Consider the following 21,887-nt stretch of genomic DNA (forward strand, 5'->3'; position numbering starts at 1 on the left):
TGGAATCCTATGAATGTTGATATTTTGACCTTTTCTTTTGAGTCACAAATGTTCCTAAGGGCATCTAGAATGGTGAATCCTTTCCTGAATGTTTTCAATTGACCTTGCCCAGATCCATCAAAGGAATCACTATCTATGGCAACTATAGCTTACAGAATGCATTTCTTAAATAGTAAGACTTAAAAGTCAAAATTACTCCTTGATCCATGGGCTGCAGAATGGATGTTGTATAAGCAGATATGTAAACGACATTAATCTCACTGTACATCTTCATCAGAGCTCTTGACCATATGCATAATATCAATATTTTGAAAGGAATCTCTTTTTCTGAGCAGTAGGTCTCAACAGTGGGCTTAAAATATTCAGTAAACCATGTTGTAAATAGATATACTGTCATCCAAGCTTTTTCGTGCCATTTATAGAGCACAGGCAGAGTAGATTTTGCATAATTCCTAAGGGCCCTAGGATTTTCAGCATGGTAAATGAGCACTGGGTTCAACTTAAAGTCACCAACTGCATTAGCCCCAAACAAGAGAGTCAGCCTGTCCTTTGAAGCTTTGAAACCAGGCATTGACTTCTCCTCTTTAGCCATGAAAGTCCTTTGTGGCTCCTTTTTCCAAGAGAAGGCTGTTTTGTCTACATACATTGAAAATCTGTTGTTTAGTGTAGCTACCTTCATTAATTACCTTAACTAGATCTTCTGGATACCTTGCTGCAGCTTCTACATCAGCAATGCTGCTTCATCTTGTACCTTTATGCTATAGAGACAACTTCTTTCCTTAAACCTCATGAACCAAGCTCTGCTAGCTTCAAACTCTTTTTCTGAAACTTCCTCACCTCTCTTAGCTTTCTTAGAATTGAAGAGTTAGGGCCTTGTTCTGGATTAAGCTTTGGCTTAAGGGAATGCTGTGGCTGGTTTGATCTTCTATCCAGACCACTGCAACTTTCTTCATGTCAGCTATAAGGCTGTTTCGATTTCTTATCATCCCTATGTTCACTGGAGTAGCACTTTTAATTTCCTTCAAGCACTTTTCCTTTGCATTTACAACTTGGCTAACTGGTGCAAGAGACCTAGCTTCTGGTGTGTCTCCGCTTTCGACATGCTTAATGTCAAATGATATCCTCACTAAGTGTAATCATTTCTAGCTTTTGATTTAAGGTGGGAGATATGCAACTCTCCCTTTCACGTGAACACTTAGAGGCTATTATAGGGTTATTAATTGGCGTAATTTCAAAATTTTTGTGTCTCAGGGAAGAGGGTGGCCCAAGGAGAGGGAGACAGGGGAACAGCCAGTAAGCAGAGCAGGCAAAACAGTATGTATAAATTAAGTTTGCCATCTTATATGGGTGAGGTTCATGGTGCCCCAAAACAATTATAATAGTAACATCAAAGATTACTGATCACAGGGCTTCCCTGGTGGCGCAGTGGTTGAGAGTCCGCCTGCCGATGCAGGGGACACAGGTTCGTGCCCCAGTCCAGAAAGATCCAACATGCCACGGGGCGGCTAGGCCCATGAGCCATGGCCGCTGAGTCTGCCCATCCAGAGCCTGTGCTCCGCCACAGAAGAGGCCACAACAGTGAGAGGCCCGTGTACCACAAAAAAAAAAAAAAAAAAAGATTACTGATCACAGGTCACCATAACAAACACAACAATGAAAAGTTTGAAATATTGCAAGAATTACCAAAATGTGACACAGGGACATGAAGTGAGCAAATGCTGTTGGAAAAATGGCACCAATAGACTTGCTCAATGCAGGGTTGCCACAAACTTTTCATTTGTAAAAAAATGCAATATCTGCGAAGTGCAATAAAGTGAAACATAATAAAATGAGGTATGCCTGTTTAAGGTTTAGGTTTCCTTTTTAATGTACCTAAATGGAATCAAACTATATGTACTTTTTGTGCCCCGTATTTTTCACTCAATATCGTTTTTGTGATCTATCCACATTATTCTATATATGCTTTTGAATTATTTTCATTACTGTACATTACTCAATTAGATTAGCAAACTTGAACTTATCTATTCTACTGTTGATGTACATTCAAGCTAATCTCAGGGGGTTTTCTAGGGTACATAACTAGGGCCATAGACTTACAAGATAATACCAAACATTTAATTTGGTCATACACATTTCACAATATATAAGAGTTCCCATTGCTTTATTTTCTCACCAATGTATGGTATAGTCCAACTTTTAAAAATTTTGCCTACATGAGGTATATGTAATGAGATATTATTTCAGTTTTAATTTTTATTTTGCTGACTACTAATACCTTCATAATTCTTTACTGTTTTTAAACATAACATCAAACTGTATACTTTCTATCTTACTTTCATTATGATGTCATATTTATTAAATCAACTTTCTTGAAGTTTAATTTATATATATAAAATAAAATACACTCATGTAAACTGTATACTTTGACTAGTTTTGAAAATGTATATACCTATATAACAACCATGAAAAACAAGATATAAAACATTTCCGTTACAAAAAAAGTGCCCCATTACTTACCTGAAGTAAAAACCCTGCCATCCTAGACATCATGGAACTAAAGATTTACTTTCCCTCAATATGTATTTCTTTTACCTGATCTCCAGTAGAATTTTACTAGAAGTGACAAGCGGTAAGAGCAGAATCCTTGCCTTCTTGTTAAACTTAGAAAGTTAGTCTTTCACCACTGAGTATGATGTTATTTGGAAGTTACATGGTTATGGCATGAAGTCAGTTGATCCTTGCTAGGTTGAAGAAGTTTCCTTCTACTCCTAATTAGCTAAGAGTTTATACCATAACTGGGTGATGAATTTTATCAAATGCTTTTTCTGTATCTATACAGATGGACACATGACTTTTTTCATTTATTCTTCTCAAATTTTAAAAATATCCTTGCATTACTGGCATAAACCACACTTCGTAACAATTTAGAACCCTTTCTACATATTTCTGGCTTCAATTAGCTAATATTTTGTTAAGGATATTTGCATCTGTATTTATGAGAGACATCAGTCTATACTTTTCTTATAATGTTGTGGCTTGATTTTATCATTGGAGTAATGCTGGCTTTATAAAATAAGTTGAGAAATATACCCTCTGACTCTGACTCTGTATTCTGAAATAATTTGAGTAGATTTGGTTTTATTTCTTCCTTAAATATTTGATAAAAATCACCAACGAAACCATCTGTTTGGAGTTTTCCTTATAAGAAGGATTTTATTATAATTTCAATTTCTTTGACATAGAATTATTCAAATTTTAAAGCCATAAATTTGCCTCTAAATTTTAGTGGCATCCCACAAATTCTGATATGTTGGCCATCATCTCTTTAAATATCTCTCTGCCCCATTCTTATCTTTCCAGAACTCTAAATGCATGTATGACTCTGACAGGTATTAGATAGTATGTTCTGGTTTTTATTCCCACTCTTTTTCCCCTTTGGTTTTGGTTAGGATCATTTCTCTTGACCTATCTTCAATTTCACTGATACTTTCCTTAGCTGTGTTCAATCTGCTGATGAGTTCATTGAAAGAACTCCCCATCTCTAATACCAAATATATTTTTATATTTCTATGGTTTCCATTTGACTCTTGTAGTTTCCATATCCCTGCTGAAATTCCCCACATGTTCATGCATGTCGTCCACATTTTCCACTAGATCCTGTAATATGCTAATCATAGTTACTAAAAGTCCTTGTCTGATTGTTCTAACATCTGGGTTATATATTCTGTTACGCTTTTATTATGTAAAGTTGATAAATCTAGTCAAGATTTGAGCTTTGTGTTTTGTTGTTGCTATCATTATCGTCAGGGCACATCAGGCTTCAAACTCCTCCAGTGATTAGTTACTATTACCTGTACTTATATAGGGGGCCTGGAGTACTAGCGACTTTTTCTCTGTTCCTGCTTCACCCTCAGCTTTCAACAGTCCCTGATTGCCTATGCCGCAGAGAAGATCTCTCGCAATACTTTTTTGTCTCTCCCCTAGCAGTGCTTTGCTCTTGTCTATTATTCAAAATAGACTCATTTTTGTAGTAGGGTAAAGGGAGTTCTGTGGTAATGATCAACCACAGCCTTAGGCAGACTGTTTTTGAGCCTCAAGATTGGAACTTTCTTAGCATTTCTGCCTCAAGAATGGAACTTTCTGGCAGCCAAACTGTCCCTTATATCTGCCATTAGTCTTGTACAGGAGAGAGTTTTCTGCCCCTCCTCCGTGGTTTCTGACTGCTGATTGGTATCCATGTAGGATCTTGGACTCAAGACGGGTCTCCTGCCCCTACCCCAGGAGCAAAAGGTTTTTGCTTCTACCATTCTCTTATCAGCAAAGGATCTTAACCCATGTCCTACCTCTCCCCCAGAAAGGTTTTGCTTTTGCTCCCCTGCTCAAAAAGCAAGAGATTTTTGCCTGGGGTCAGGGTCACAGGGGATTTCTATCTCTTCTAGTATCATCATTTTTTCTAGTATCATAAACCAGCAACTTAGAGCTTTTGCTTCTTATGAGAGAAAGATCTACAGAATGAGATCTTTCATACCTCTCTCCCAGAAAGCTGATCACCTCCTACATACTGCACCTCTTTTGAAATAAACTCCATTTTGAAATCCTCCATTGGAATGACTGTGATTCTGGAATTGAAAGAGCTGATGTGTTTTGAAAAGCCAACATTATTAATGATACAGATAAAATACATTAAAATATTATGGAGTGAAAGAGAGGTAGTTTAAAGATAAATTAGTGTCCCCTTGATTGCAATAAATTGTAAGATATCAATCTTTTCATCTACAGCAAAATCTGGATAATATTATTGACGATGTTAAAAATATATGCATTGTTCTGGGATGTGTGGAGACCAAACAAATTACAGATGCTGTAAATGAACTAAATCTTATTCTTCAGAGAAAAGCAGAGGTAAATACAGTCATTTATTACACAGGAATTATTTTAAACCTAAGTTCAATAATTAATTAAGGAGAGTGAAAGACTTTTGACTAACTAGCATATATGTGATGTGTGAGTGTGTGTGGGTACATGTACATTTCAATCATTTGCGGGTAATGGAAACTTAATTCTATTATACCAAAGGGATTTAGTTAAATTAAAAGGAAATTTCTTATACCTTTGAAGTGTAACTACAATATAACCTTCAAGTGAGACTGAAATCAACTCCACAATCCTACCTAGATGAATATGCTTATATAATAATATTCACAGGCAAGCGTTTGTATAGTCTATTAATGGCTCTCATGCACACCAGAGTATGCAGATGTAAGCACCCATGCTTGCATGGACAAGCACATATGCAGGAAAGAAGAGATCAGTTCATGTGGTATTCTTTGCTGAATCTTCAAGGCACACTGCTTCTATGATCTCACATTCTGTGATGATTTCCTGGTTTTTCAGTTTAAAAAATGAGTACTATGTGATTGGTTTTTTAAATCTCAGAAATATGATGTAGATTACATGTGATTATTGCCCAAGAAAAAGATTAGGACATCTGGTTACAACAAATCATTCAATCTTGTTATTAGTTTAGCACGTGATAAAGCCAAAAGATTTGATGCTGCTGATAATAATAACTAATACTTGATAGTGCATTGCAATAATAGTTTCATTTACGTATTACTTCATTTCACTTCATTTTTATTTTATTTCAATTCATCCTCACAGCAATACCTTGAAGTTGGTATTTTAAAGTTCATTTTAGAATTAAAATCTGATGCTTAGAGTGCTTGTGTACAGAGGATTAATAAGTGGCAAAACAGAGATTTGAATCCAGGCCTCTATACACACTCCAGTACATATGAAACTTCATGAGAGAGTGATTGCATTCATTCATTATCTGGATGGATAGGAACAGCAGAGATTATATTACCTTGAATGTGCCAGCCTTGAAATTTCAAAAATATATATTTAGAAAGTAGACAATTATACTAATATATATAAATCGCCATGCTTATTTTTTCAAATAGATGACTGATAAAAATCAGTAATTTCTTAATGTTGGACTTCCTATGTCTTATTATAATTAGAATTGTGGGTTTTTGCGATTAGATGTAATAATGAATATAGAAATTTAAATACCTTATTTGCATTACATGAACAGTGATAGTGATAACTAAGAAGCAAAAGAGTTATACCACCAAAAGATTTTCCAACACTTGAAGTTAATCGCCAGGATACCAAGGTAGTGAGAATTAACTTTCAACAAGGCATTCGTTTCTCTTAGATTATCACATTTTGGAGATATTACAAATACCTAGAGCTGATAATAAAACACAAAGAGCATAGGGTCACACAAAGATGATTTGAATTCAAGATCTACAACTTTCTAGATGAATATCCTTTGGAAAATTAATTCATTTCTCTAAATTTCAGTTTTCCTCATCTCTAAAACAAAAAAGAAAACAGAATTTGAAGGGTTCTTGTGATATTAGAAATAACATTAATAAAGGGGCCAGATGATAGTGCATCTTGAATGAGAATCATTATTATTACTGGAAGTTGTAGGGATGATGCTGGTGGTAGTTTTTTAGACTCTTCCTCATGAGGACAAGATGAAAGTTTTAACTCACACAAGCACCACTTAGGACCCTCTTATCTCAGGGCCATTGGTTACAGCCAGCTTCACAACAAATATGAGCCTTTGCTAGAGTAGGAGAACAGCTGTATAAATGTGCACACATGTCTTTCCATCTGTTAAGACCACTTGGTTGTTCTTCAATTTTTATGTCCTGCTCTTGGTGAATCAGTAGAAACAAACTGATCAAAGAAGGAGGAAAATCTAATTTTAGGATGAAGCACTTCAAATGCTGTTAAACTAGTACTAGCTATAAAAAGCTTTACCTTTAAACATTCATTTTCTGAAACTCCCTAAAAGAATGAAAATGACAATTTTCTCAGAAATATCAAACTTTCAATATATCTGAAGCCAAAAGAATCCTTCAAGGAGAAACTAAGTATTGATATTTCCTAGGAAAGCTATGAACAATTATAATTATCAAGAGAAGCTCATATTCACATTGCACATTTCTTATATACTTATGAGCAGTAAATTGTATGTGATTATTCATGCATAGAAATGAAGAAAAAAGTTGACAATTAATAGTTTTATTCCATATATGTCAATGGCCAAAGTAAATAGTTCAATATCTCCAAATAAATGTCTACTCCAGATTCTACTTATTTTGAGGACACTTTAAAAGTTCACATATCTCACATCATTCAGATTTTTTCTCCATCCATTTTTCCATCCTATCTTAACTATAGGCCCACCTATACAAGAAAATTGGCACGAATAATAAGTACCTTTTACAGAATTTGTGCATTAACCAACTGTGGCTAATAATGCCAAAGTCGTTCAATCTATCCACCCACCATAAACCTAAGATTAAAGAAGTACTGAGAAATATGTCTTCTGCCAACAAACTCAAAATTCAGAAGCTTTCCTTTTTTCTTGGCTGCATTTTTTGGTAAGAGACTATTTCCTGCCATACATGGAAGTAATTAAGTATTTATTAAATGTAAGTTTTGGCAAAATGAAAAATTGTATCACAAATGCAGTTGTACTCTGTCTACTGCATGCTCCCACTCAGCACTGTAAACAATTTTCCATCCTCAGAATTATATTCCAGAAGCTCACATATTTCTATTAAATACACAATAAATGAACTACAAAATAAAAAATACGGTCTTACGCATTGTGCTGTAGGTGGATGTCATGGTGATCTTAAAATACTAGTTTACATTTCTGAATAAACTGAATTCTAGTTAAGTCATGCTGACATGTTTAATAGTCTCACCCACATGGCTGGGGTAAAGATCTTATGTGTAGTTGTTAAGCCCAGTGGTTGAAACTATGCTCAGATGAAATATTTTACCTAAGAGAAATGCTTCTGAAAAGGTTCATGTGAATGATGCTTTTAAGTGAAAAGTTGTATGTAAATTTAATTACATTCTAAACACTACAGAAGTGTTTTCTCTCTAAAAGGAATACTGTAGCAAGTTCTTTGTTACAGGAAAATGATTATTTCCTAGTTTATTTGTTTGAAAATCCAGCTTTTCATTAATTGGATTTCCTTAAAAGCAAACTTGTCAAAGCAAAATATTAAAAAAATTTAGTGTCAATTAAAATGGATCTTACTAGAAAACTGAATTTGCTTTTGGACTGAAACGTCATTTCTAATGAACCTGTGAATCACCTACCTTATACAGTTTTCATGATAATAAAGTTATAACCAGTAAATACTAAACCACTAAAGTAATTCCAGGCCTACAATAGAGATAAACATAAACAAACAAGCAAACAAACAAAACCACCAAGCTAATGTATATGAACTTAAATGACAACAAAAATTTCAGACAGTATTTTTTTAAAATTCAGGATATGATCTCAAGTGTTTGACTATCATTTTTTTTAACCCTAAAAAATAAAGGAAACTATATAGTGAATCTGTATGATTTTGCACCCTTCCATCCAGTCTTCTTTCTGTGCTGCCCAAAGCTTGTATCTGAAGTGACAGCTAAAATAAGAACTGGACACACTAAACAAAGAGAATTACAGATCTTTTATATTAAAAGTTTAGTCACTGCTGTGGAAGGGGGATTGAGTTTAGGCTATATCTGTAGAACTGTTCTAATAATACTAAAAAAAGGCTGAGCTTATGCTAAAGATTTCTTTTTTTTTTTTTTCTGAATCAAATAACCTAGATTGCTGATTGCAACAGTCAGAAGGCTTTTCTTTCATTTTACAATTTAGATTTCCTCTGTTTAGTAAGCAACATTGATATATGACACTAATAAATACATTTTCTTTTTATCATGCCAGAGAAATTTCTGTATGTAGACTTTGGATATTATTGGTTTGGTTTCCCAAATTTGTTTTCTGAATAACAAGTGTATCTTTGGACCTGTTCTTCTTTTTCAGAATTTTCATCAAAATTCAGAAACTTCAGCAAAAGGTAAAACATACATGCATGCTAAACAAATTATAAAACCAAAAATAATTTATATTTTTCAAATTTTCTCCAAATATTATAACACACACCAAAAGAATACTTTTGAGGGAAAAAATGCTTTGTTAAAACTTTATTTACTGATGGAAGTGATTATTCTGCAAGTGAATAAAAATCCACACTCCCTAAACTTTTGGCCTGAGGTTTTTTAAAAATAGGGCAAGTCAAGAGAGCTATAAAAATTAAAGGAATACTGAAAATATCCTTACAAGAATTCCAAGAAACGATAAAATTTTATTTAGCTAATTATATCTTGAAGTAAGAGAAGTCAGAAATGCAGCAGATGTCTTTCTTCAAAGTCACAAATTTCAAATTTAAATTCAAGTTCTATTTGAAAGACCAATTTAACATAACAGGTAGGAGGATTGGTTCTGGAATAATTAGTATTCACAGAAGCTCTGAGCCTACAAAACTGCAAGCCACAGGAGGACTTTGCCTCTGTAGAAAAGAGCAGACTGTGACAGTGTGGTGTAGAGGAATCAGGCAGAACTGGTTTTGAATCCCCACTCTGCCCACTTTTTGACTCTGATCTTAGAAAAGTAAACTCTTTGATCCTCAGTCTTCCTAATATGCATAAAAGATAGGATAGTATGTAAAGTGCAGGGTGTGGTCAGGGTTGTTCTTGTTTGCACAGGCAGATGGTATTTGGCTTATGAACACTTATGAGTATCTTTAAGGAAATGGTCTGACTCACAGATGTTCAACTAACACCCCTGGATTCAAAGGTGACAGTGAAGCACAAATGATAACCCCAATCTGCCCTCCACACCCTTAGTGGTTTTCAGTAGAAAGTTATGTACAGAGTGATAGCCCCTCAACTCTATTCCCACCACTCAAAAGAAGACATTCAATTACATGGGAAGAACTCCCCCACTTCACATCATAGAGGAAAATGGGACAGCAAAGGATATGGGACAAAAAAATCTGTGCTAATGCAAAAATCTAGGCATTCATAAAACTCCAGAACACCACAGAATAAGGGGAGAGATAGACACCCCCTAACAATGTTTCTAACACAGAGTCCAAGTGAAAGTGCAGAGTGAACAAGCTGGAGGTATGCCTATATGAAACTGGCCCTTTCTTCCTTTCTATTAGGAATGCTGGAATAAAATCCCCTCATCCCATGTTCCTCAGGGGTTGGGATATGAAATCTCACAAAACTGCACAGAAATGTTCCCAGGGACTTATATTCTATGCTAAGTCATCACAGAGAAGGAATTAATTCTATGGATTAAAAATTCCCATCCACAGCTCTCATAAGCTTTTGATAAATCAGAATTCTCATTCTGCAAGATAAATATATATTTTTCTAATATTTTATTATGTAGAAGCACCTTACAGCAGTTTATGGAGCAGAAAGAAAGAGTTTGCTGAAATGACAGCAAAATGAAATGAACATTTGCCAGCATATACATGCAGTTGCTTTCTATTCGGGTACTCTGAAATAAAATTCTAGAACACTCTTTACACAAAATGTTGATCCAACAATAAGCCACTATTATTGATGATTCTTATACTTAATATTCTTATCGATTAACCTCAATATACCTTGAAGCTGACAGGTTTGATCATACCTGTGCTCTACACCAGTGGTGAACAAATCTGGCACGCTGCCTGTTCGTGTGAACAAAGTTTTTTTTGGAACATGAAAAAAACCCCAGATTTTAATGCAGACCATGTCTGCAAGGAAAGTACAGCCTTCATTGGACACAAGAAGCATTGGACATAGGATGTGACAAACAGTAACGCTACAGAGACCATTTTCCTTTCAAATGTACACTAGAATAAAGTCATGTACTCTTACCACTTCATTTCCAAAAAAACCAAAACAGATTCTAATTAATGCATTTTAATTGCCTATATATTGTCATTGTTTCTTTATTTCCTGATAACTATAACTCTTTTCTCATTGCAAAATCAGGTGTGATAAGTATTATTTCTCCATATTTCACCACCAAGCCCAGTACTTTGAGTCCTTAATACATTTCTGATGATATCTGAAATGCATTTTTCACCCAGAGTACTGGAAGTAAAGCACAATGCATAAGCACACATCCCTATACTACCTCAAAGACGCAAATTATAACCTAAAATTGTATTTCAGCACAAAAAGTAAAGAGTAGAGTTTGAGTAATTATCCAAATAATTAAGATTCTCCAAAATGTGTGCTGGAGCTTGAATTAATGAGATCTCTCACTCAAGTTTATGATTTGCGTATTCATTTGCACAAGATTGGGAATTATTAACGAGAAGTTGGTGCTTCCTGCTTCAGAGTACCAACAGCACAATCTGGGGACTGGAGAAACAAGATGTTTCTATAAATTTATAATTCTCTGCCTCCTGTTGTTCAGGAGAATCCCTGTTGGTTGGCCTCCAGAGTTTGAGGAGGCCTCTTTAAAGACTATTTTTATGCTGCTTTACTCTTCTGTTTCATTAATTGCTACTGCTGATTTCTCAGAGAATTTTAATTACAGCTCTTTCACTCTGCTTGTCACCTCAGGCTGTTTCAACAAAGGACACAATTTTAGAAATACAGCAAATAAGGAAAATTTGGCCATCTCATGAATTTTGTACAAATTTATAATAACTGTGTTGAACAACAACAACATATTTAATTAGGGGCAGAGCTACTGAGGGACAGGATGTGGGAAGAAGCTCCATGCTGAAGCTGGCCTCTTTCCTGAGTATCCAAACGCCTGGGCACTGGAACACTGCAGACTGTTGGAGGAAACATAAAGCTCTTCATGCTATTTTCTTTTCAAACCAACTAGGAACCAAAAAGCAATTTATGCTTGTAAACTACTTACAAGAAAGTGCACGTGTTTGAAAAAACAGTACTGTGTGATTTGACACTGAACATGACTACGCCAAATCTGTGACCTGTTCCGTTCCTAATCTTAATGGACATTTCTGTTTCTATAACTTAAAATATGAAAACCTTTAAATATGGTACAGTGAATAAACACATTATGTGAATTAAAAAAAAACAGATCTTAGGAACATAAGTTTTAAGGATGTGCTTACTTGTTCTCTCAACGTCTCCTCAGCTTCCCAGGGTTCGGCCACCTCGCTCTCCTGGGCTGTGGCCCCGGGGGGACTCGGAGCTGCACGTGGCCCAGCCTCCCGCGGGGCTGGGAGCGGGGCTGGGCGGTGGAGCCCCGCCCCGGGCCTGGCGTCGAGGGCCCCACCTGGGAGAGGTGAGCACCACTAGCCTTGCTCAACCTGTGGAAGAAGAGCCTGCAATCTGGAGAAGAACTGGTGTTCAGGCTGGACCACTACGAAGCCAAGGCCACGCGGCACATCTTCCTCATCAGACACTCCCAGTACCAAGCGAACGCCTCCCTGGAAAGAACCGCCCTTTGACCCCCCGAGTCGTGAACCGGAAGTACTAACTGGCCTGGGACTCACCAGGCTCGGAGTTGAAGTTGAATAAAATCGTCCGTCCGTCTGTGACCAGCCTTATAGAACCCGCCAACAGCATCACCTAACACCTGCCAGGCGTCTGGAAATTCTGCACAGCCCTGCTGGGGGGAAGGCGGCCCGTTGAAGCCGACCCGCCCAGGTCTCGCGGGAAACGGAGGCTGTGCGGAATCACGAGACTGAGCTCGGATGCAGGCGGACTTCTGGAGCTGCATCCATGGGCGGACGGCGAACATCTTCAGCCGCTACACCTTGAGCGGGCGCGGCCGTTCTCTCCACAGGCGGGCCCCGCGCATCCCTCCGCCTCGGCCGCATCACCCACCCGGCGGTCCCGCCCGAAGGCCGAGGAGCTGTGCGGACGCTCGGGGACACGGCCTTCAGGCCTCCGGACCGAAGGCGGACCCTCTGAGGGCCGCCTCGAGGGGCCGCTCTCCTCCTCAGCCCTGCGCCCAGCTACCTGCGTGGGAGCCGGCGATGACACGGTTTCTCCCCTCTGACTTCCCCGCATGGGCTGTACTGCCGTTTCGTTTCATTTCTCCAGGACAAGGCGTCGGAAAAGTAGAAATATCTAAAATTCAGCATATCAGTACATATTTCTGGCCCAGGATGGAAAAGGGAACGTTCAGGTCGTATCTTTGGCAGGGTTTTCTGCGTCACTCTCATCTAACAAGACGCACCTGTGGGGTTTAAGGAGGCCCTTTTGGGGGGATTGGACGAGGCCTGATGTATCAAGGGGTCTTGGTCATGACCACAGGAGCCTTGCGACCCCCGACCCTCGAGACTTCGTCAGCAAAGACAGGCACGGGTGACTCAGGAGCAAGAGGGCGCCAGAGCTTCCATTCATGACACTTCACTTTATACATTCACCTAAGACCCTTTGTCACTTAAATATGTGTCAAAGATTTTCCTTTTCTAGGTTAAAAAAAATAATTTTAAAACATAATTTTTATATTTGAGATTATTCATTTAACTTCTAAAACATTATAGTTGAATATTAAAAATAATTTCAAGTCATGAGCATTATTATGATTATCGGCCTTCACTCATTCACTACTGCATACAAAATACCAGCAGTGAGTGTTATTCACTGGCCCCATTAAGAGTCTGACAGTGAATCCTACCCCAGGATGACGTTCGTCATCCTCATAACCTTCTCCATTGTCATGGCGCCATCTTTCCTGCTTTGGATCAGAGTCCACCAGTTCTGCCTGGTCCATTTCATCAGCCTCTTCTGCTTCCTTCCCCTCAGAGAGGAGTTTTTCCAGCAAAGCGTCTATTGGGAGAGAGAACACCATTCTCAGAAAAATTTACCTTAAATTCGATGATTAAGGGACACTTTTCATGTGCTCTACAGTAAATTGGCATGCCTTCATTTAGCAGACGCTTGGAAACTCCTGGCCTCTGTACTTGAACAATTTTATTCATTTTTTTTTTCCTTCATGACAAGTCACTTCTGGGAATAATCAATAGACTCCCTTTAAATAACTAATGGTAAAACTCAAGTAAGGCTTTGATTTTGAAAAAATGTAGTAAATATCATAAATCTTTCACTTTAAACTTATTTCAGATCCCAGCCATGTACTAATACCATTCTCTTTTTATAGCAGCACAATGTATATGATTAGTGTTCAGTTAATGGCAAACATCATAGCATAATCAAACTTACTATGATTAATTTTTTAGATGGAGTTTGTTTAAAGTACTTATAAGCCAGGTAGATAACATGTACCTTGTCTGAAAATTAATTCTAAACAATAATAATCTAAAACAAAAATATTGCAAATTACAGTTGATCAGAATGCCAAATTAATAACCCAAAACTCTGATTTGTGATTAAAGGTTGTGCTTCCCAAATTTCTGCAACTAAAGGTATGAAAGCTTATTAACTATCTATACTACTAGCAGCTAACCCAGGCTGCATACAGAGGCACAGATGGCTAATTGGCTTCAGTTGGTAGAGGGTCATTTAAAATAAATTTTGTTATAAAAATTTTCAAAGCTGTAACAGATGGTTTTATGATAAATATTGCCCTTCACAGATGACCTGACTTCTATCCCTTTCCCCACCTAGGTTTGATAGAAAGAGTGACAACTGAACTATCTACCTCCGTCTACCACCTAATTGATATCTATTGCAGCAGCTTTTATGCAGATTTCCAGCCTCTAAATGCACCTGTGCATAGTGTTTCCTGCGTAAATCTGGGGCTCCATTCCCACCTTAGCTTCACAGTGTATGCAGCCCACAATATTCCAGAGACCTGGGTGCACAGGTAAGTAATGATGAGTTTTTTGCAAAAGGGTTAATTAATTTTGTGTAGCTTCTAATTGAGTATAATTTGCCTTGTTCTTATTTGCAGGAGCAAATATTTTATTTTGAAATTTAATCAGCATGGATTTATCCATATTCTTAAAATCATTTACAACTTTATTTCCAGTGCACATTCCTTTTCCCTCAAGTCTTCTCCCATTCTCCATATTAAAAATAACTGCATGTTGTCCATGTATCATTATGGAAACAGAAAATGCTCATCCTACTTAGTGATTGCCCTAAATTTTTCATTTTTTATGTTTGAGTTTAAATGACTAATGCCAATTAACACAGAGCAAGATAGCACACACACATACAGGGTGATGGGGAGTATTTAAAAATAGAAAAAAAGTCACTTTGATCCCTATCAAGTTGTGAGCAGTAAATATTTTGTGAGATTAGTACATTGATAAAGTGGGAATTAGCCAAGAGTTATTTGAGTTACAATAGAAATTAAACACATTTATGCATGGAACATTGCCAGATTTTAGGTTGACTCTGTTATATAGTATTTTCTTGAATAACATAATTAGAGTAAAATTATAATAATTTTTTAAAATTCCTTATGGATTAAATCTATAAGAAAATACTGATTAAATCAATTAAAGTTGATAAGAGAATAGTAATTTTCTAATGGATTTATTGTACCCACTGCATTTAGCATCTCAAAGAAAGGCTAAAAGAAACAATTTTAGAAAAAAGAGAAATAATTTTTATATTGGAGTGTATTTTTGCAAATAACAACTGTACGAATATTTATAGAGTTAATTATAAAGGAAATTTTACCTTCATGTGTAAAAAAACCAAAACCCTATCATCTCTCTGTCTCACATATGCATTTCTTTAAAACCCATGGGAAAATTGTCTTATGCTTTTTCTTAATTTTATGAAGAATTTTAAGAGGCTGATGTATAATCTAAACAAATTGCCACTCTAATGAATGTTCTCATAATTTTTAAATCATTACTATATCCTTATTAATTTTAATTCACATGGAAAAACTATGTAGCCAGATAAATACAGATAAAGCTATATGCATAGAGCATGTATTCAGTATTTATATATGGTGGGAAATTTAGTTCTGTTTATTTTTTCTATTCTCTGTTTTTTTTATTTCACATAATCTTTATTATTTTCTTTCTTTTAGCTTTGGGCTGAGTTTGTTCTTCTTTTTCTAGTTCTTTGAGTGTAAATTTAGATTATTGTGATCTTTTTTTTTAATTTTTAATTCTTTTTAAATTTTTTTTAAAATTTTCTTTTTTTAAAAAATTTTATTGAAGTATAGTTGATTTACAATGGTTTGTTAGTTTCTGCTCTACAGCAAAGTGAATGAATCATACATATATGTATATCCACTCTTTTTTAGATTATTTTCCCATATAGGTCATTACAGAGTATTGACAAGAGTTCCCTGTGCTATACACTAGGTCCTTATTAGTTATCTATTTTATATATAGTAGTGTGTATATGCCAATCTCAATCTCCCAACTTATCCCTCCCCCGCCAAGCTTTCCCCCCTGGTAACCATAAGTTTGTTTTCTACATCTGTGACTCTATTTCTGTTTTGTAAATAAGTTCATTTGTACCATTTTTTTAGATTCCACATATAAGCGATATCATATGATATTTGTCTTTCTCTGTCTGACTTACTTCACTCAGTATGATAATCTCTAAATCCATCCATGTTGCTGCAAATGGCATTATTTCGTTCTTTTTTATGGCTGAGTAATATTCATTGTATATATGTACCACATCTTCTTTATCCATTCATCTGTCAATGGACATTTAGGTTGCTTCCATGTCCTGGCTGTTGTAAATAGTGCTGCAGTGAACATTGGGGTGCATGTATCTTTTCAAATTATGGTTTTGTCTGGATATATGCCCAGGAGTGGGATTGCAGGATAATATGGTAGCTCTATTTTTAATTTTTTAAGGAACTTCCATACTGTTCTCCATAGTGGCTGTGCCAATTTACATTCCCAACAATATTCCCTTTTCTCCACACCCTCTCCAGCACTTATTGTTTGTAGATTTTTTGGTGATGGCCATTCTGATTGGTGTGAGGTGATACCTCATTGTAGTTTTGATTTGATCTTTCTTCTTTTAATGTAGGCATTTATTGCTTTAAACTTCTTTTTTTAGTACTGCTTTTGCTATATCTCCTAAGTTTTGGTATGGTGTGTGTTCATTTTCATGTCTCAAGATATTTTCTAGTTTCCTTTTTGATTTCTGTTTGACCCATTAGTTGTTCAAAAATATTCATTTACTTATTCATCTCACTTATGTGGAATCTAAAAAACAAAACAAAACAAAATGAAAACAGACTCTCAGAGAACAAGTGGTTGCCAGAAGGGAGGGGTGGGGATGGGGGTGAAATAGGTGAGGGGGTTCAGTGGCATAAGCCTCCAATTATATAATAAATAAGTCACTGAGATGTAATATACAGCATGAGGAATATGATCAATAACATTGTAATAACCTTTTTACCCATACAGATGGTTACTCAACTTATCATGGTCATCATTTCATAATGTATGCAAATATCAGATCATTATATATTACACCTGTAACTAACATAATATTGTACAACTATATTTCAATAAAATAAAAAAGAGAAACTAAAAAGTGTTAATTCCCGTTAATTTGAGAATTTTCCAATTTTATTTCTGCTACTGATTTCTACTTTTATTTTATTTTATTTGTTCAGAAAATATATTGGCATGATTTCAATTTTCTCACATTTGTTAAGACTTGTTTTGTGACCTATTTTGTGATCCATGTGCACTTGACAAGAATGTGTATTGCCCTAAGCTTGGGTGGACTGTTGTATAAATATTTGTTAGGTTCATTTGGGCTATAGTATTATTCAAACCCTCTGTTTCTTTATTGGGCTTCTGTCTGTTTGTTCTATTCATTATAACCAATATTGAGATCTTCTGTTATTATTGTGTTGTTGTCTATTTCTCCTTTTCATTCTGTCAATGTTTGCTTAATATATTTGCTTCAATTTGGGGTGCATGTATATTTACAACTGTTGTATCCTCTTGATGAGTTGACCCCTTTATCATTATATAATGTTCTTGTCAGTTGTGACAGTTTTAACTTAAAGTCTATTTTGTCTTATATAAGTATGGCCACTGCTGCTCTCTTTTGATTACCATTTACATAGAATATCTTTTTCTGTCCTTTCACTTTCAGGGATGTCCTTAAATCTAAAGTACATCTCTTGTAGACAGCGTATGGTTGGATCTTGTTTTCTAATTCATTCAGTTATGCTATGTCTTCTGATTATAGAATTTAATGTATATTTAATGTAATTAATGATAGGGAAGGACTTTCTATTTTCATTTTTTCATTGTTTTCTATCTTGTAGCATTTTTGTCCCTCTTTTCCTCTCTTGCCATTTCCCTTTGTGTTCTTTTGAGTTTTTGTAACGGCATACTTCAATTCCTTTCTTATTTTCTTTGGTTTCTCTTCTATAGGTAGGTGTTTTCTTTGTGGTGACGATGGGCCTCACATAAAACATCTTATATTTAAAACACTGTTTTAAGCTGATAAGAACTTCAATCAGATACAAAAACTCTACTCTTTTCTTCTCCCCTCACCACACTTTATGTTACTGATATCACAAATGGCATCTTCTTATATTTTATATATTTTTATTATTAAAGTTTTTCCATACTTTGTCCATTATAGTCTATCCAGAGTTAAAACTTGTTCATGTACCACCATTACAGTCTTACAGTATTCTGTATTTGTCTGTATATTTTTCCTTACCAGTAAGCTTTTATACTTTCATATGCTTTCGTGTTGCTGTCTAGCATCTTTTCATTTCAACTTGAAGGACTCCCTTTAGCATTTCATGTAAGTCAGGTCTAGTGCTGATGAACTCCCTCAGCTTTTTACCTGAGGAAGTATTTATTTTTCCTTCATTTTTGAAGGACTGCTTTGCCAGATATAATTATATTTTTTTCTTTCAGAACTTTGATTATATCATTTCCACTCCATCTGGCCTTTAAGGTTTCTGCTGAGAAATCTGCTGAAAAACTGATGAGATCTCTTTTGTGTGGCAGATCACTTTTCTCTTGCTGCTTTCAAAATTCTCTCTCTGTCTTTGACTTTTGATGTTTGATTTTAATGCGTTTTAGTGTGGTCTTCTTTGGGCTCATCCTAGTTTGGTCTGTTGGGCTTCTTGAAACTGAGTGTCCATTTCCTTACTGACAATTTACAAGTTTTCAGCCATTATTTTTTCATAACAGCTTTCTGCCTCTTGCAGTTGTTTCCTCCTGGGACTCATATAATGTGTATATTTGTCCTGTGTGTCCCATAAGTCCCTTAGACTTTCTTCACTCTTCTTCATTTTTTTTCTTTTTGTTTCCCTAACTGAATAATTTCAAATACCTATCTTTGAGCTCACTGATTTTTTTCTTCTGCTTAATCAAGTCTGCCCTTGAACCTCTCTACTGATTTTTTTTCAATTCAGTTATTGTATTCTTCAGCTCTGAAATTTCTGTGTGGTTCTTTTTAATATGTATATCTCTTTCTTGATGTTCTCATTTTGTTATATATAAAATTCTTTGTCAGGTAGTTCATATACTTCCATTTCTTTAAGATTAGTTTCTGGAGATTTATTTTGTTCCTTTGCTTGGGCCATGTTTTCCTCTTTCTTCATATACCTTGTTTTACTTTGTATTGGGATTTGAGCATTTGAAAAAAACAGCTACCTCTCCCAGTCTTTATGGAGTGGTTTCATATAGGGGAAGAATGTTACCAATCAGTCCAGCTAGAGATTTGGGGGGCTTTTCAAATATTTTCTGTAGATGCATATTCCCTGGGCTTCTGTGATGCACACTACACTTTCCCTGCTCCCCTCTCTTCCTGCCAATGCAGAGACCATCAAGCTGCATCAACCTCTGTCTGTTGCCCCACATATCCTCTGGAGTGGCAGCAAGCCTCCCAGCTCTTCTTTGTTCTCCTAAATCCATGGTCCCCAGGCATTTAGAGTATATCATACCCTGTCAGCATTCTGAGACAGAAAGCAGTCCCTCAGGCAGCACCCCCCAAAAAAGCTGCAACATTGGAATCACAATCCAAATCTTTCCCAAGGGAGAAGCTGGGAGTTGGGGGTTTTCTCCTATTCATTTTGCACTGAGCTGGGGGGAAGTGGTGAGTGAGTTTGTGCTAGTTCAAACCATTGCCTTTGTTCTCAGAGTCCTCCAAACTGGCGCCCATTCCTATTCTGCACTTAGATTCAGCAAGAGAGAAACCAGTCCCTTGGATAGACCCCTAAAAAGTCTGAATGTTAGGCATATGTTCTAGTCTTCTCTTTCCCAGCCAAGGGAGAAGCTGGGAGCTGGGAGTTTCCTCCTGATCCCACAACACTCTACTATGAGGAGGAGCTCTGCAAAATGAGTGCCATGAATTTTCCTGCTGATTTTTATGTGGCCGGTTTTGCACTTGCCTGTGGTGCAAGAGCCTTTTAACATGTTTCTGGATTTCTCGCAAAGGAAATTGAATTGGTGTCTCCAGGGGGGAAGGAGGGTCTAGGGCTTCTTATTCTGCAATCTTGCTGAAGTCACCAAACATAAATTCTTAGTAATTTTTAAAGTACACTCTATACAAGCAAATAGCACTTTATCATTTCATTTGACTTTTAACTATAAAAATAATTGACCCATATAGAAAACTGGTTCCTTTATAGCATTCAGCTTATTGAATCAATGTTGTTTCTTTTTAGGTATAAAGCATTTTCTTTTTCCTGTTGGCTTACATATGCTGGAAAGAAACTGTGCCAAGTGAGAAACTGCAGAAATATTCCAGTCAAAAAATTGTTTTTTTTCTTGGTCAACTGGAATGAAACGTAAGTTTAATCTTTATTCTGGCAGGATCTTTTGTCTAATAAAGATCAGGGGTTTTTTTCACCCTTTTCTTAAGTGAAGGGTATGATTTTTTAAAAATATTGTCAGTTGATTTGATTCAGTGATGTGATAAATATGCTAGGTATAATAGATAACTGATTTCAATTCAGCAGATTAAAGGTCCATTTAAAAATCTAGATAAGTGTCCAATCTACGTGTGTTGAACTGCTCAAAGAGGGAAATTGGGAAAGGGAGAATTATTAATCATTCACAGACTGTGGATAAAAGGAATACCCTCTACTTGGAGTTAGAGGGAGGTAGATTCCAGATATAACAAAGAAGAAAGAAATCACCTAATAACATATGTAGTCTCCATTTTTCCCCAAAAGCCAGTTATAAATTTCTTTAAACAATCAAGTTTTTGAACAGTAATTATCTATGCATTGTATAAACTGTCACCTAATTTGGGGTAAGCAACTCCTACTTCATAATTTTATAGAGATTTATTAAATGAAGAAGGAAGAGTACCTTCTTGACACTATCCATGCCTTCCTCTTCTTCTCTGCCTCCCACCTCAAGCCTTTGCTTTACTCAGAATCTCAGGGGCCTCCTAGGCTCCATCTATGGTTTTTATATGGTTACCATTGCTTTTCCTTGCTATTCCCATGACACTGCTCTGCTGTCCTTTCTCTGGGGTCTCCACTGATCCGCTGAGAGCCAATTTTCTTCCCACCACAAGTAGAAGCAAACTCCCCAGCCTACTATCCATCAGCCATTTCAGAAGGTCAGGCTTTCTTAGGAGATAATTTGACTCCCAGTATTGTACTGTCCTATTGATATATATGAGCCAAAACTTCTGGGACTCTGAAGATGGTGTTAGAATAGTACCATCTATCCCACTCTTAGTGTTACCACAATCGATGGAGACTGAGTCCTGAGGCATAACATGTGTTCCTCAATTCTTACGTACTCCAAAGCAAATCCTCCTCCTTCTAGGACTGTGACAACCTTTATCTCTTCTTGAAAACCTGACCTTCAATTACAAAATCCCCTTCCATTGCACAGAATCATTTCTGTTTGTAAAATTCTTTAGTGGCTCCCCAATTCCTATAAGGTAAAATACAGGTAATTTAGCATAGCACACAAGGCCCTCTGTTGTTTGGTCCCTGCCTATCTCTGCACTTTCATCTCTGGAGTTAGCCCCACTCTCTGCCCATGCACCCAGCCAGCCACTCTTCTGCGTCTGATCTACTTACCCTATGAACTGAGAAATCACGCCTCTGCTAGAGGTCATCC

At 36.4% G+C, this 21,887-nt stretch overlaps 1 protein-coding gene across 1 annotated transcript in view; it reads left to right on the forward strand.

The window, feature by feature from the left end:
- PIK3C2G (phosphatidylinositol-4-phosphate 3-kinase catalytic subunit type 2 gamma) overlaps positions 1–21,887 on the forward strand; it is a 394,030-nt gene that overhangs the window by 92,484 nt on the left and 279,659 nt on the right. The window contains exons 9-12 of the mRNA XM_029205345.1: positions 4,780–4,902; positions 8,918–8,951; positions 14,497–14,695; positions 20,471–20,593. Coding sequence (XP_029061178.1) covers positions 4,780–4,902; positions 8,918–8,951; positions 14,497–14,695; positions 20,471–20,593 — 479 coding nt within the window. The remainder of the gene's footprint in view (positions 1–4,779; positions 4,903–8,917; positions 8,952–14,496; positions 14,696–20,470; positions 20,594–21,887) is intronic.

This window comes from Monodon monoceros, unplaced genomic scaffold (genome assembly GCF_005190385.1).
Source record: "Monodon monoceros isolate NGI ecotype Baffin Bay Population unplaced genomic scaffold, NGI_Narwhal_1 Super_Scaffold_6, whole genome shotgun sequence".
In the NCBI taxonomy this organism is placed as follows: Eukaryota; Metazoa; Chordata; class Mammalia; order Artiodactyla; family Monodontidae; genus Monodon; species Monodon monoceros.